The 14491-nt window shown below is 40.0% G+C and overlaps 1 protein-coding gene across 1 annotated transcript in view; it reads left to right on the forward strand.

The window, feature by feature from the left end:
- Positions 1-1082: 1082 nt before the first annotated feature.
- Positions 1083-14491, forward strand: part of ACSM1 (acyl-CoA synthetase medium-chain family member 1) — a 57955-nt gene continuing 44546 nt past the window's right edge. Inside the window, 4 exon segments of the mRNA XM_011931873.1 lie at positions 1083-1274; positions 4549-4590; positions 4592-4763; positions 7571-7778. Coding sequence (XP_011787263.1) covers positions 1083-1274; positions 4549-4590; positions 4592-4763; positions 7571-7778 — 614 coding nt within the window.

The raw sequence follows: 14491 nt of genomic DNA on the forward strand, positions 1-14491 counted from the left end.
GCTCAAACTCAGACCTGTCTGTCTCCAGACCTCCAGAGCCCAGGCTCTTATCTATTAGGCTACGCTGCCTCTCAGCTGTCATTTAAGGGAGACTATGGGGATGTAGGGCTGGGAAGGGGGAGCAGGTTAGCCATAAAGAACTAGTGAAAATATACCATAGGACCTGGTTCATTCACACCCCTAGCCATGCCACAGGAATTGGAGGTGACTTCGTATACATGGTTTGTTTTTCTTTTTTTTTCTTTTTTTTCTTTTTTTTTGAGGTGGAGTCTCATTCTGTTGCCCAGGCTGGAGTACAGTGGCATGATCTTAGCTCACTGCAAGCTCCACCTCCCGGGTTCACACCATTCTCCGGCCTCAGCCTCCAAAGTAGCTGGGACTACAGGTGCCTGCCACCACGCCTGGTTAATTTTTTGTATTTTTAGTAGAGGAGGGGTTTCACCATGTTAGCCAGGATGGTCTCGATCTCCTGACCTCATGATCTGCCCGCCTTGGCCTCACAAAGTGCTGGGATTACAGGCATGAGCCACCGCTCCTGGCCCACATGGTTTGCTTTTCTAACTGATTATCTCTCTGTGGAGGCCTGTAATTATTTCTGTCATATTTTACTGAGCATCTCCTCCCCCTACTGAATTACCCAATTCCTGACAAGTTCTCTGTTCAAGGTCCCACTCCGCTGTGGCCAGAAGCCAAGTTCTGCTGGGTGCACATTCCTGTGGATCACCTGATCAGAGAGAACTGAACCTACAAAAGAGAGCTCAACCACCTTTTCCATACCTACCCGGGACCTAGCTCAGCTGTGTCCTAAACAGTACCAGGTAAGACAGAGGTGAAGGACAGTTTCTCTCTCTCTTTCTGCCATGTGGTTCCTCAGCTGGGAAGATAAATCCCCACCAAAATCAATCAGTTGCCTTCCAAATTCTGGTGACCTGAAGCAAAGCTATAATTCTAGCAATTAACCAAAAACATGCATCCGTTTCAGGGAGAAAGTTTTGGATATACAACCAATCTATTAGCTATCTCTTCCCAAGGCAGGTGGTGACTTGAGAACTCTGTGCCCGGTTTCTGAGGACTGTTTCACCATGCAGTGGCTGATGAGGTTCCGGATCCTCTGGGGCATCCACAAATCCTTCCACAACATCCACCCTGCCACTTCGCAGCTGTGCTGCCGGTCTTTATCAGAAGTTGGAGCCCCAAGATGGAATGACTATGAAGTACCGGAAGAATTTAATTTTGCAAGCTGTGTTCTGGACTACTGGGCTCAAATGGAGAAGGTAAGAGGACTGCCGTGATGGTGATACAAGAACAAGGGTAGCCTCACTTTCCTTATCTTGCTCCTGCTACGTTGAAAGGTACAGAAGCAAAATTGCTTCTGCCTCAACTTATCAATGTTGTGGAAGAAGCTTATACTTCAAGTTTCTATTCCCAGCATGGCCATTTCCTTACTTCACTGAGCCTCAGTGGTTTCATCTATGAAATGAGGAATTAACTCCTTTAAAAACAAAAAAAATGGTAAATGTATCTTTTGTTCAACCAGGGTATTAAAATTGTGACCTATTGTGGGATCTGGCCAGCAGCCCACAATGCAGCGGGGCTGTCTCTTTATTCCCAGGTGGATCGGCAGGTTGAGAAATAATAGACACACACAAGATAGTGAAAGCTGGGTCCAGAGGGGTCACCACCTTCTGGTCCCACGGTGCCAACAATGCACTGGATATGCCAGCATTTATTATTAAGTTTAGTGAGGTCAGGGGTAGGTTATTGAGGGATTTAGGGTCATTTGATTATGAGGTGAGATGATCACATGGGGATGAAGTAATTCTTTAACATAACATCTGTATGCAGAAGTACAGTGTACAGAGATAAGAATTGATAATATAGTGTGTGCATCAGTAATTTCTAACAGAGCCTTAAAACAGGAACAGCAGTAACAGTCACAGCAAAAGTTGGTTACAAACAATTCATAGGAACAGGACGTGAAGTTAGACCAGAAATTCTCAGAAGGGAGCATGCCTTAACCCTAAAGAGGCCTAGAAGAGCCGTGGCAAGATGAGGGCATTTATAGCTCTATCTTTCATATGGACAGGCGCCCCCCATGCATCCATTTATAGGCTCTCCACAAGGGTCGCATTCCATTCCCAGAGCTATGAACATCTGCTTTTCTGGGATAGGAATCTTGGTGATGTGAAACCTCCCTGACTGCACGTCCGTTCAAAGGCTCTCTGCAGGGGGAAGCACATCACGCACTGTTGGTTCATTCTGGCAGCCCAACCTGGCATTGTCTTTACACAATCCTGCGTGCAATTTTGTATTTAAAATAATCAGGAGCATTTCATCTTTTATTCCATAGCAATAGTTTCAAGGGGTCTCCCTATAGTGACCAAGTGCAAAGTTCTGATCACAAGGTCAGCAAGTTCATATTAGTCTGAGTTCTCATCTTCAGTGAATGGGACAGTGTGTCTTAACTGGTATTCATGTCGTCAAACTTGGGCTTGACCTAAGACTGCACCCAGAGGAGGGGATAGAGCACCTGAATGTGCACATGAGTGTCTGACACATTTACCTATATTAGGCCATCCATCTTCCCATGAGGATGGCAAGTCTAATTAGATTCCTCTTGGTCAACTACCTACTTGACTGTGGCTTTAAGGTATGTCAAGAAAAACCAAGCTCTGTGTCTTCCAGAGGTTTTGTGTTTCTGCAGAAAACCCCAAGCATTTGGTTTGTCTTCTCACAGGACACAGACCAAGAGAGAAGCCGTAGCGACATGAGGAGTCAGGGTAGACAATGGATGGTGTTTCCAGCTACTAACTCCCAGCTGCCAATATGGTAGTGTAAAAAGTCACCCAGCACTGTCTTTGAACCAAAGAGAGAATCCCCCTGAAATGGAATTGGAGAGTTTATAAAATGTTTAAGTGTTCCACGAACATGTATTCATGTATTACTCTCCAAAGCCTATATGTCTTTATGACATCTTCCTCCCCACTCCCTTCTTTTTCTTTCTCTGAATTTGCATAGCAACCTCAAGAAAAATAAAACCCTCAGTTACAGAGAGCATTTTTATGTGCCTTGACAATCACCTTGCATTTAATCATCTGATTCGATGAATACTGTTATTGTCTCTATTTCCCTGATGAAGAAACTGAAGATCAAAGGATGTAACTAACATGCTGAAATCACATGTCTAATAACTGGAACAACAGGGTTTGGGTCCAGGCTGTCTGATTTCACAATCTATTATGTAACCTAGTCTCACAGTCTAATGATGCCAAAATATCTCTGCCTTAAGAGTATAAATTGATTTTTTTCATTGCCCAGACTGGAGATCTGGTTGAGAATTTTTGAAACATGACATGGGTTGGAGAGGAAGGAAGTAGAAATGAGTGGGTGAATGAGTGAATATTACTGTATAAATTTGGATTATAATATAAATATGATTTTGCTTTTTAAAATCAATATTACACTCTAAGCATTTTATTGCAAAAACAATTCTAAACATTTTTCATTGATTTTATCATATTCAATCCCATAGAAGTAGCTTAATTTTTGCAGACAGCATGTAGTTGGATTTTATTTTTTTATCCATTCTGTCTTCTGGTTGGGGAGTTTAGTCTACTTACATTTAAAGTAATTACTGATAGACAAGGATTTACTATTGCCATTTTGTTAATTGTTTTCTTGATGTCTCATAGCTTTTTTGTCTCTCATTTCCTCTCTTACTAATATCCTTTGTGTTTAGTTGAGTTTTTGTAGTGATACACTTTGATTTTCTTCTCATTTCCTTTTGTGTATATTCAATAAATATTTGCTTTGTGGTTACCATGGGAATTTAATATGATATCTTGTAGTTCTAGCAATCTATTTAATACTGATAACAACTTAAATTTAATCACATACAAACACCCTACTCCTGTGACATTATAAGGCCAATAATGAAAATTAAATGTAAAAATCCTTCTCCTTTACAGTTCTATCTCAGCCAGCCCCCACACACACTTTATGTTATTGATGTCATCAATAACATTTTTGTATATTGCTTAAGTAACATTTATTTAATATGTATTATAAATATGTTAATAAATTAACATATTTATAATTATTTTATGATTTATTTTTTAAATACTATAACAAATAACAAGTGGAGTTATAAACCAAACTTACAATAATGTTGATTTTTATATTTGTTCATGAATTTATATTTACAAGAGAACTTTATATTTTCATATTTGAGTTCCTCTCCAACATCCTTTTATTTCACCTTGAGGACTCCTTTAGCATTTCTTGTAGGGCAAGTCTAGTGATAGTGAACTTTGACTTTTGTTTATCTGGGAATACCCTACTTTCCCCCTCACTTTTGAAGAACAATATTTCTGGATGTAAAATTCTTGGTTGGCTTTTTTTTTCTTCAAGCACTTTAAATGTTTTAAAATGGGATCTCAGCCCTTAAGTTGTGTTCACATCGGAACATGACTATGGCTGTGGATTAGTTTAATAAGTGCTCTTTTTCTTTGAAGTAGAAAATAACACATAATGTATGGTCTTGACCAGGAGGGCAAGAGAGGTCCAAATCCAGCCTTTTGATGGATGAAAGTAAAGTGGAGGGGATGAAGTGAAGTGGAGCTTCAGAGAGATGTCAGACCTAACCCGCCATGTAGCCAACATCTTCACACAGACCTGTGGCCTGCAACAGGGAGATCTTCTGGCCTTGATTCTGCCTCGAGTGCCTGAGTGGTGGCTGGTGGCTGTGGGCTGCATGCGAACAGGTCAGTGATGCAAGAGGGACCTGGTGGACCTCAGGGCTGTTCGAGAGCCAATGTTTCCTGAGATATTAGGTACTGTGCACCCAGCCTGGCACTGACACAGCTTTGAAGCCCTAGCCCCAGTTTCTGTGCTGGGACCACAAAACAAGGCTTCCTGCCCTCTGGGAATTCACAGTCTAGTTGGAGACAAAACAGTTTCTCTTCTCTGTACCTCCTTTCTCCTTCACAGTCTTTGTCTTTCTCATACTCCCTCACAAACTCTCTTATTCTTTCTTATTCTCTCCCTCACACTCTCACATTCATACACTCTCAAGTGCAGTGCCAAACTTTCTCTCATACACACACACACAAACACACATACACTTTCTCTTGCACAGTCTCAGGTACTCTTACCTTTTTAAAGATTCATTGATTGTTAACATTTTTCCCATATTTGAGCACTCTCTCCCTCTCTCTTTCTCTCCGTTTCTCACTGAATTATTTAAGAATCACTTGTGGGCATTGTGACACCTATGAACACCAGGTAAACACACAACTTAGCAGTCATCTGATAAGATCCAGAATATTCCACAGCCTTTTCTGCATGACAGTGACATTTTTGAAGAATACAAGTTATATTGTAGAATATATCTCCAAATTTGTATTTCTGACTCTTTCTTCGTGATTATATTCAGATTAGACATGTTTGACAGGTGAACTACAAGGACAAAGTTTTGTCTTCTTCAGTGCATCACATCAGGGGTATATTCTGAAATTTGTTTGTTCCCTCTTCAGTTATACTGTTTCATCACTTGAGTAAGGTGGTTTTCACAGAAAACCTTTATCCTTTACAAAGGCACAATTTTTCCTTGTAATTAATAAATAATTCATGGTGTGGTGTGATCCTTAAGCGATTGTGTGAATATTCCTGTTTCCTAACAGTCTTCCACATTATGGTTTGGGTATCTAGTGATGATTCTTTACTGAATTGAATATTACCATATTGGTTTTACCTGGAAATTTTCTATTTCTGTCAGTTTCTCTACATTTATTAGTTAGAATTCTTATGTAGCGATTTCCCTTCCCCTTTTAATGACCTATTTTTTATCTACATAAATTAGAGTCAGTGACTCACAGATTCTTTCTTGAATCACTTATCTCATTTTATTGTGTGTACAGCACTCTGCCACACTCTTGATCATATTTTCTCTCTCTCCATCTCATATTCTGTCACAAATAAAATAGGTGATTCATTCAGCCAGATCATGTGAAATCAAGAAGTAATAAAACTGGTGGAAGGAGTCTAGAGATGAAAAGCCATGTCATCTGTGGACCTATAAAATGGTCCTTGGGAAATCTAAGACTTGGCCAGGGGTGGTGCCTTAGGCCTATAATCCCAGCACTTTGGGAGGCCAAGGTGGGCAGATCATGAGGTCAGCAGATCAAGACCATCCTGGCCAACATTGTGAAACCCCATGTCTACTAAAATCCAAAAAAAAAAAAAAAAAATTAGCCGGGAGTGGTGGCAAGACTCCATCAAAAATAAAATAAAATAAAATACTTGAGCTGAGCCCTCTGGGATAAGAAAAATTAAAGAGGATTAGAAACAAAAGAAGGGCATTCCAAGCGTGGGGTGAGGAGTGGCCATTTTGAAATAGAAAATAAGTTGTGGGAGAGAAAGATGGAAAGAAAGCAGCATCTTCAAAGTCAGGATGAGAAGTGTGGTGTTTTCCTGGAGAGAGGGCACAGGTGTTGGTGCAGAGGAGAAATGTAGAGAGGCCAGATGCAGTGGCTCACACCTGTAATCCAGCACTTTGGGAGGCTAAAGCAGACAGATCACTTGTGGTCAGGAGTTCGAGACCAGCCTGGCCAACCTGGTGAAACCCCATCTCTACTAAAAATAAAAATTAAAAAAATTAGCTGGGTGTGGTGGTGGACACCTATAATCCCAGCTACAGGAGAGGCTGAGACGGGAGAATCGCTTGAACCCAGGAGGCTGAGGTTGCAGTGAGCTGAGATTGCACCACTGCACTCCAGCCTGAGTGACAGAGGAAGACTCCATCGAGAGAAAAAAAAGAAAAGAAAGAAAGAAAGAGAAAAAAAGGAAGAAAGGAAAAAAAGAAAGGAAGAAAGAGAAAAAGAAAGAAAGAAAGAAAGAGAGAGAGAGAAAGAAAGAAAGAGGAAGAAAAATTTAGAGGGGAAAATAAGTCAATGTTTATGGAACTAAGCAAGTAATAATATAGAAGATGGGTAGCAGAAAGATTCAAAACTGCTGGAGGGGTGAGAATCCAAAAGGAAACACAAAGATTTGAGCTCACTGTTGGCGATGTAGATAGAAGGGAACACAAAAAAATTCAAAGGACAATGTGGTGAAATGCAGAATGAAGGAAAGAGGGGACATTCAAGATGACATCCAAGGAATGACAGAAAGGGGAATAAGAAGGGAAAGATTGGAGAGAGATGCAGCTATTCTTAATGTCAGAGACATTGTCCTGTTTACATCTATACTTCCAGATCCTGTGTAAACATGTGTAAAGCAGTGTCCACCCATTTTTTGGCTAGATCCATTTACAGTAGAAAAGGTTAGGACAGGACTTTCAAATTTTAATGTGCAAAAGAATCACTTGGAAAACTTGTTAAGATACAGATTCTAATTCTGTAGGTTTGAAACAGGGTATGAGATTCTGCACCTGGATACTGCTGCTGCTGTTGTTCTGTGGTCCATACTTGGCATAACAAGAGGTTAGGGGATTTCAATGCAGACAAGCCAAGCCTAAAGCCCATGGTTGTGAAAAAGAGACCAAAACAATCAGTTCGTTTCTTATCCCCAGGGATCATTTTCATGCCTGCGACCATCATGTTGAAGGCCAAAGACATTCTCTATCGACTACAAATGTCTAAAGCCAAGGGCATTGTGACCACAGATACCATTGCCTCAGATGTGGACTCCATGGCTTCTGAGTGCCCTTCTCTGAAAACCAAGCTCCTAGTATCTGATCACAGCCGTGAAGGGTGGCTGGACTTCCGATCGCTGATTAAGTGAGTTTCCAGTCTGATGAATATGGTCTCTGAGTACAGGTGTTGTGGGATAATTTAGGAATCAGAGAGACTGATGGATTGAGGAGGATATATTCATTTAGGTGCACCGGCCCAGTCAGATTAACATCCAAAGGACTGAGCCCCGAACGATGAGTCAGGTTACCTTTTAAGCATTTAGTGGGGTGCGGGGGAGATCTGTGCAGGAGGAAGCATATTACAGAAGCAAGAATCAAAGACAGTTATTCAATTGAGACATGCATTACCTCATTTCTTACTTTTCAAGGAAAAACATGTTTTATAACTTGAGTTTATATGTCTAGTGACCTTACAGCTGCACAGCTAGAGAAAGAGGGTCTTCACAATGCCTGGGAAAGGGAGAGATAAGGCTCACTAGCTACAGACAGAAAAACAGGCAGTTAATTTTTAAAGGACTCCACCTCTTTCTCTTCCTCAGGGGGAATTGGCTTTTCTTACATACAACTGAGTTTTTGCTTACACATTCTTTAATTTCTTTTAATTCCTATTCCATTTCCACCCTTTGGTGCTTTTTATAACAAAGGTGTTAATAGAAAGCACCACTATTTGCCACCTCTTTGCTGAGCTGAGCTTCTACTGGCAGTGGTTGATATTTGGTTAATGCCATCAACTGTGCAGTAGTGTGTTGAGTTATTACTGCCTCTATAGTTGACCGAATGCCCCTAATAAACAGGGGTAAAAGACAAGGGAGAATGAGGCAGATGCCAAGAATAAACAAAAACCCACCAATGAGGGTTTTGAATCCTCCAAAGGTTGGGAACCATCCTCCAAACAAAGAATCCAGGGACCATCTGGACCAAGTCAGAACTGGACCATGGGCCAACTTGTTCATTCTAGCTCTGATTTCCATGACAGCCCGACCATTATTATCAAATTCTAGGCAACAGTTGGTTAAATTAAATTTTCCACATACTCCTCCTTCTGAGACTAAGCAATAATCTAAAGTCAATCTATTTTGATATATAGCATTTCTCATTTGTGTTGCTTGTATTGCCAGTAAATCTAGTGCCCTTGATGTTTCATTGGTTATAATTTCAAGGACTGTCTGCAACCTTATGATGCAGTTGAGCATATAGATTGGGGTGCGGTACCCTCGTGACCCATCTTGCACCCAGATAGCTGGCCTATAATATTTAATGATTCTTTCAGGAGACCATTCATTATCTTTCCAGTCTCCTATGTCCATATCTTTTTTGACATTTGTGTCTATTTTTGTGATTATGCTCTTCTAGTTCTTCTTTTATTTTCTTCATTGACTAGATACCCTAAGAGTTCCTCTTGCTTTAGAGGAATTAGAAAGAAAGATGGCTTGATTGTTCCTACACACATGGCCCTGTCCATTTAGCTGGCAGTTGCCAATATGCCCATGCTCCACAGATCCAATATAGGCCAGAGGGTGCTTTCCAAGCATTTGGAGCCTGTAGCCGATGCCAAGTGTTGGTTAGGGTAGAGAATCGAGAGAAAGGATTTGGATCTGGTAAGCAGGAGTCGTTCTGGGCGTTTCTCCATAGAGTTTTGTTTTTAGTCTCATCATAATACTGTTGCCCTAGGCAGGTTGTTTCTCCTACTGCCTCTGTGAAAGCCTTTCCCCATTGGGCAATATAGTACTTTCCAATTTTGGAGGTTTTTAACAACCAAACACTGGCTGAGGCTGTTGGTTCACTGGCAGGGTTAGGTGAAGTGAAATTATCTTGTGGCATTAATTCCTTTGACTTCCCATGGCCACTGCTTCCCCATATTAGTTCCTCCACATACCTAGCATGAGGAAATTCCTAAGCTGCCTGCTATGCTTTCAGCTAGTTGAGCAAATAAGTTTTGGTTGGTGGGGGAAGCTCAGGCACTGACTGATCCAAATGCTTATAGACCTGGAATTGTGGGGTTGGATGCATTTGAGTCCTTCTAGTCTTTTTGACAAGTAGTATGTAGCAGGACAAGCCACAGACAAAACCTCTCAGACACCGAGCTGTAGAAGGAAGGGCTCTATTCAGCTGGGAGCATCATCAAGCTACTGCCTTAAAATCTGAGCCTGAGTGCACAATTTCTGTCCCTTTTAAGGGCTCACAACACTAAAGATTTCACATGAAAAGGTCATGATTGATTTGAGCAAGCAGCGGGTACGTGACAGGGGCTACATGCACCGGCGGTCAGAGTGAAACAGACAGGACAGGGAGTTTCACAATGTTCTTCTATACAATGTCAGGAACATCGGTTTCTAAGTCATGAGTTGATTTTTAACTACTAGGTTTAGGCCAGGCAGACCTGGGCCTGGTTCCGGGCCTGGCGCTGGGCTGCCTGTCTTTGGTTTTACTTCATTGTTTTTTCTTAAAACAGATACTGAGTATAAAACAATATAAGACAATATGAGAGGGTCTCTCTCTTTCCTCATTCCCCCTGTTTGAGACTCTCACTTTTTATTAGTGGGAGTTCTCACTCTTATTTTTGCTATTTATGTCTTTTTGTGCAATAGATTGATAGTGATTCATATAGTACATTTGTGCTGAAGCATTTTGGTGAACTAAGGTAATGATGAAGCTTTTTTATCATTTGAAGAAGTACAGGTAGCAAACAAGGGAGCAGTAAGTAGGTTTTTATTACAATTGTAACTTTTATTATAAGAGTTTTAAATCCTCATAGTGCTAGGAACTAATTTTTAAACACGGCTTCAGGGTCGAATTTGTGCTACACTTGTACGGGCACATGTGACTATGTCTTTAACTACTTGCCTTTGATTATTTATGTGTAGACAGCAATTAGTAAGGTTAAATTTCTTATAGACCTCTCTTTCTGCTGCTAGCATGTAGTTGAGAGACAATCTATTTTGATAGATAGCGTTTCTTATCTGAGTTTCTTGCCAGGCCAGAATAGTCAAGGCATGACCAGTTTTATTAGTGATGATTTTTAAAACAGCTTGCAACCGTATGATTCAGTTGAGCGTGTAAATGGGGGTCCAGTATTCTCATGAGCTGTCTTGTGTCTAAGTGGCAGGCCTATAGTATTATATAATTTTTTAGGAGGTCATTTATCATTTTTTTAATTACCTATGTCTATGCTTCATTTTCCACAGGAAACACAGACAGGGAAGCCCAGAAGTTCACCTGTTTTTATGGGCAGTAAGAAGAAAGATGGTTTAATAGTGCCAATAACACAACCACCTGTCTACTGGTCAGGCAGCTTAGCATAGGCTCTGTGTCTACATATCCAGTATAACCCGCTGGGGACAGTCTAGTCCTGGTGGAATTCTGGGGTGGGACTGTTTTTGCGGTACTATTATACAGCTTTTGCCTAAGACAACTAAGCCGCCCTACAGGATGAGTGAATCCTTTTTCTTTTCTAGCTGTGCAATACTGTCTAATAATTGAGACTGTTAGAACCTAGAGATGATCTGGATGATTCTTTTGGGCCAGGAATTCATCAGGAACTGGGTCTGTAGGCACTAATTCTCGGCCTTCTTATGGCCATTGATCTCTTATTACAGTTTTTTTAATAAACATAACATGAAGTAACATCGAGAGATGGGCTACATGCTCGGCTAATTGCAAAAACAAATTTCTGTTTTTTCCTGGAGTCTCTGGTACTGGCACATTTAGTTTATCATAGAAAGTCTGAAATATTCAGTCTGGAGAGTGTCTTTGAACCTCTCTTTTTATCAGGATGCTTACGCTAGGATCTAGTCTTTTTTAATCAATGCTTTATGCTACATTTTTTGTCTTTTATTTTTTTAATTCCATTTTGGTTCTGAGTGTTTTGTGATTACTAACTTTAAAGGGTTGCACCTCCCACTCATGCAAGAGGGGCTGACTTTTTCTTTTTGGAGCTAAACGGGATCTTTTTTTCATTTAATTTTTTTTTCAAGTAGCCCAAATGACACAACACCATTGTGTATTGACACATTTCACATAAATACGATTCTTGACAGATATACTTACTTTCTGCTGTGTAACTTTTTTTTCAATCTAGAGAACCGCATCCCATCCCATGCTGCTTACTATTAATAGTGGCACAGGTGTCAAATTTTAAGGTTACATTTTCGGGGACCCCTCTTTCTTCTGTTCTAGCTATTACTTTACTTGTGTCACTTAGAAAAGGACCAGAACTTAATTTTATTTTAAAAACTGTGATCATGGGAGGCTTAAAATGGGTCATAACACGCATCAGGTTGGTTATTTCCTGGGTTACATACTTTGGATAGAACAGCATTATACAAACAAGTTTCTTTTAGAGTCCTGGGACACTTATAACAACCGTAAAATAATAGGACTGTAGCAGTCTTTTGTCCTACCTCAGTGACTTGAGGTATATACTGGGAACAGCCCTCAGTCTGAGGAAGGTCAGTTGAAGTCTTTACTGTACAAGTCCAAATTTTAAGGAAAATGAGTCCCACGATGAGTTTCCTCATACTTCGGCCATGCGTGGACCAGTCAGCTTCCAGATGTGACTGGAGCAGGGCTTGTCGTCTTTTTCAGAGTCACTTTGCAGGGGTTAGCGAAGCTGCTCCCATCCACGTACAGCTCCCAGTCTACAGATGTTTAAGAATGGTCTCAGAGGTTAGGCCCACCAGAATAAACTGAGTCCAATACTTTTACACAGTTATGTTTTACTGGGATCTTTGATACCAGGAGCAAGGTGGAAGGTTTAGAGTATTGCAAACTTTAAAGGTTATACGGGGATTTTTTACAGAGCAAGCTTTGGTATCTAGTTAGTCTAGCATTGGTTAGCTAATGGTGTCCTTTGGTATTTATTAAAATCACCACAGCATGGGGAGACTTTATATTTAGGTTTTGCCTAAGAGTTAGCTTATCTGCTTCTTGTGCTAACAGGACCATTGCTGCCAGGGCCCTTGGACATGGGGGCCAGCCTTTGGAACCCCATCTAGTTGTTTTGAGATGGGCCACTGGCCTTGGCCAGGGCCCTACAGTCTGGGTTAAAACTCCAACTGCCATTTTTTTTTTTTTTTTGACACATAGAGTGTAAAGAGTTTTATCAGGTCAGGTAGCCTCAGGGCTGGGACTGACATGAGTTTTTCTTTTTAACTTATGAGAAGCTCATTGCTGTTGATTGTAATAGATGTAGTTTATTTAATATATATTTTTATTGACTGTCATTTACCAAAATATTGATTTAAATCCTGTAACTATTTGATCTCAAGCTTTAAATTGATCTGGTATTTCTTGTGGTTAATTTCAAGGTAAAATTGATCTGGTATTTCTCCAATTGCATCTAAATAGATGTCAGAGTTGAAAGACCTATAAGGGGCTTCTCTCACTTTACGATGTCTTATGATTATTATTATTATTATTATTTCTGATTGACAAAATGCCAGGGTGAACAGGATAGCCGAATGGACTAAAGCACAAGTGCTACTCCAGTTATTCGGCAGAGTGTCCAGTGAAGGTCCACCACAATACCACCACACATCCACTCGGGGATGAACAAGGGCTGACTGATTGACAAGCTCTTGAAAATTCTTAAGCTCATCACATCTCTTCAGGTCTCCAAGGAATACTAAGTTTCCTCCTTGCCATGAGAGACACGAAGTGAACTTAGTGTTGGGTGATGGAAGCTGGATGGCCTTCGGGGGCTGACCCGCAGGGACTTTGGGATATAGCAGAAAGGGCTTGACATGACTTATTACTCCAGGCTGTAGAATCCTGGAAAAGAGCTACCATGCAGCCCACCTGTGGTTGACTGGAGGACAACCTTAGTGGAAGGGGGACAATTAGGGCCTCTGGCCTGCCATGTGCACAAGCATAACAATTACTTTTGTTTAACGTGTAGATGGAATATTTGATCCATTTCAACCAGGCATTTGCATCTTGGTATGCTGTCTTAATTGCCAAAGTTCGTTTTAGGTCTTTAACTTCTATGATCTTCTAGTAAAATGAATGTTTTCTTTAGCACCTATTTTTATTAGTTTTTAGACCAAACAAAAGCTAAACACTATTTTATATTTAATAATGCTGTTTGTATGATTTTTATACCAGCTAAGCTAAATCTTACCTTTATATTAGTGTGTTATTAATTTTAATAAAACCTTGTAAACATATTTATCCGATTTTTCATGTTTGACCATAAGGTAAGATTTTATAGACTCTTTTTAATGTCTTATAATTTTTGTTAAAGAGTAGGCTAATGCTTTAAGAAAAACCTATTGTATCCCTTTAATGTCTAGTTTACAGAAAAACTGGATGATACCTTTTTAACTTTAGCTAATATGTTTACACACAGAATTTTCTTTACAATTAACGTTTTAAAACTTGCTTAAACTTTCAAAACAATAATTTTTTAACCTTTTAATGTAGGTAAAAACCTACATTCTTATGCCTCCTTATAATCTTTTTACCAAAGATACATTTTACTTTTCTTATACACCTTGCACATAAACTGTTTCTTCAATAGTACTCAGGAGGCCTTATTACTTTTAAATTACATATAAATTACATGATATTTTTGGCATGAAGTTTTTTTATAACTTTTTTTCCTTTATGACTTTCGCAGACAGTGTTTTTTTTTCTTTTTGACATGTCTCAACTTTTTGACTTATTACGAACTTTTTTTTTTTTAAATAACCAGTTAATTTATTTCAGGACAATAATTTACTACATAACATTCTTTTTTTTTTTTTTTTGAGGCAGAGTTTTGCTCTGTCGCCCAGGCTGGAGTGCAGTGGCGTGATCTCC

The sequence above is a fragment of the Colobus angolensis genome, unplaced genomic scaffold (assembly GCF_000951035.1).
Source record: "Colobus angolensis palliatus isolate OR3802 unplaced genomic scaffold, Cang.pa_1.0 Scaffold92, whole genome shotgun sequence".
NCBI classification, from domain to species: domain Eukaryota; kingdom Metazoa; phylum Chordata; class Mammalia; order Primates; family Cercopithecidae; genus Colobus; species Colobus angolensis.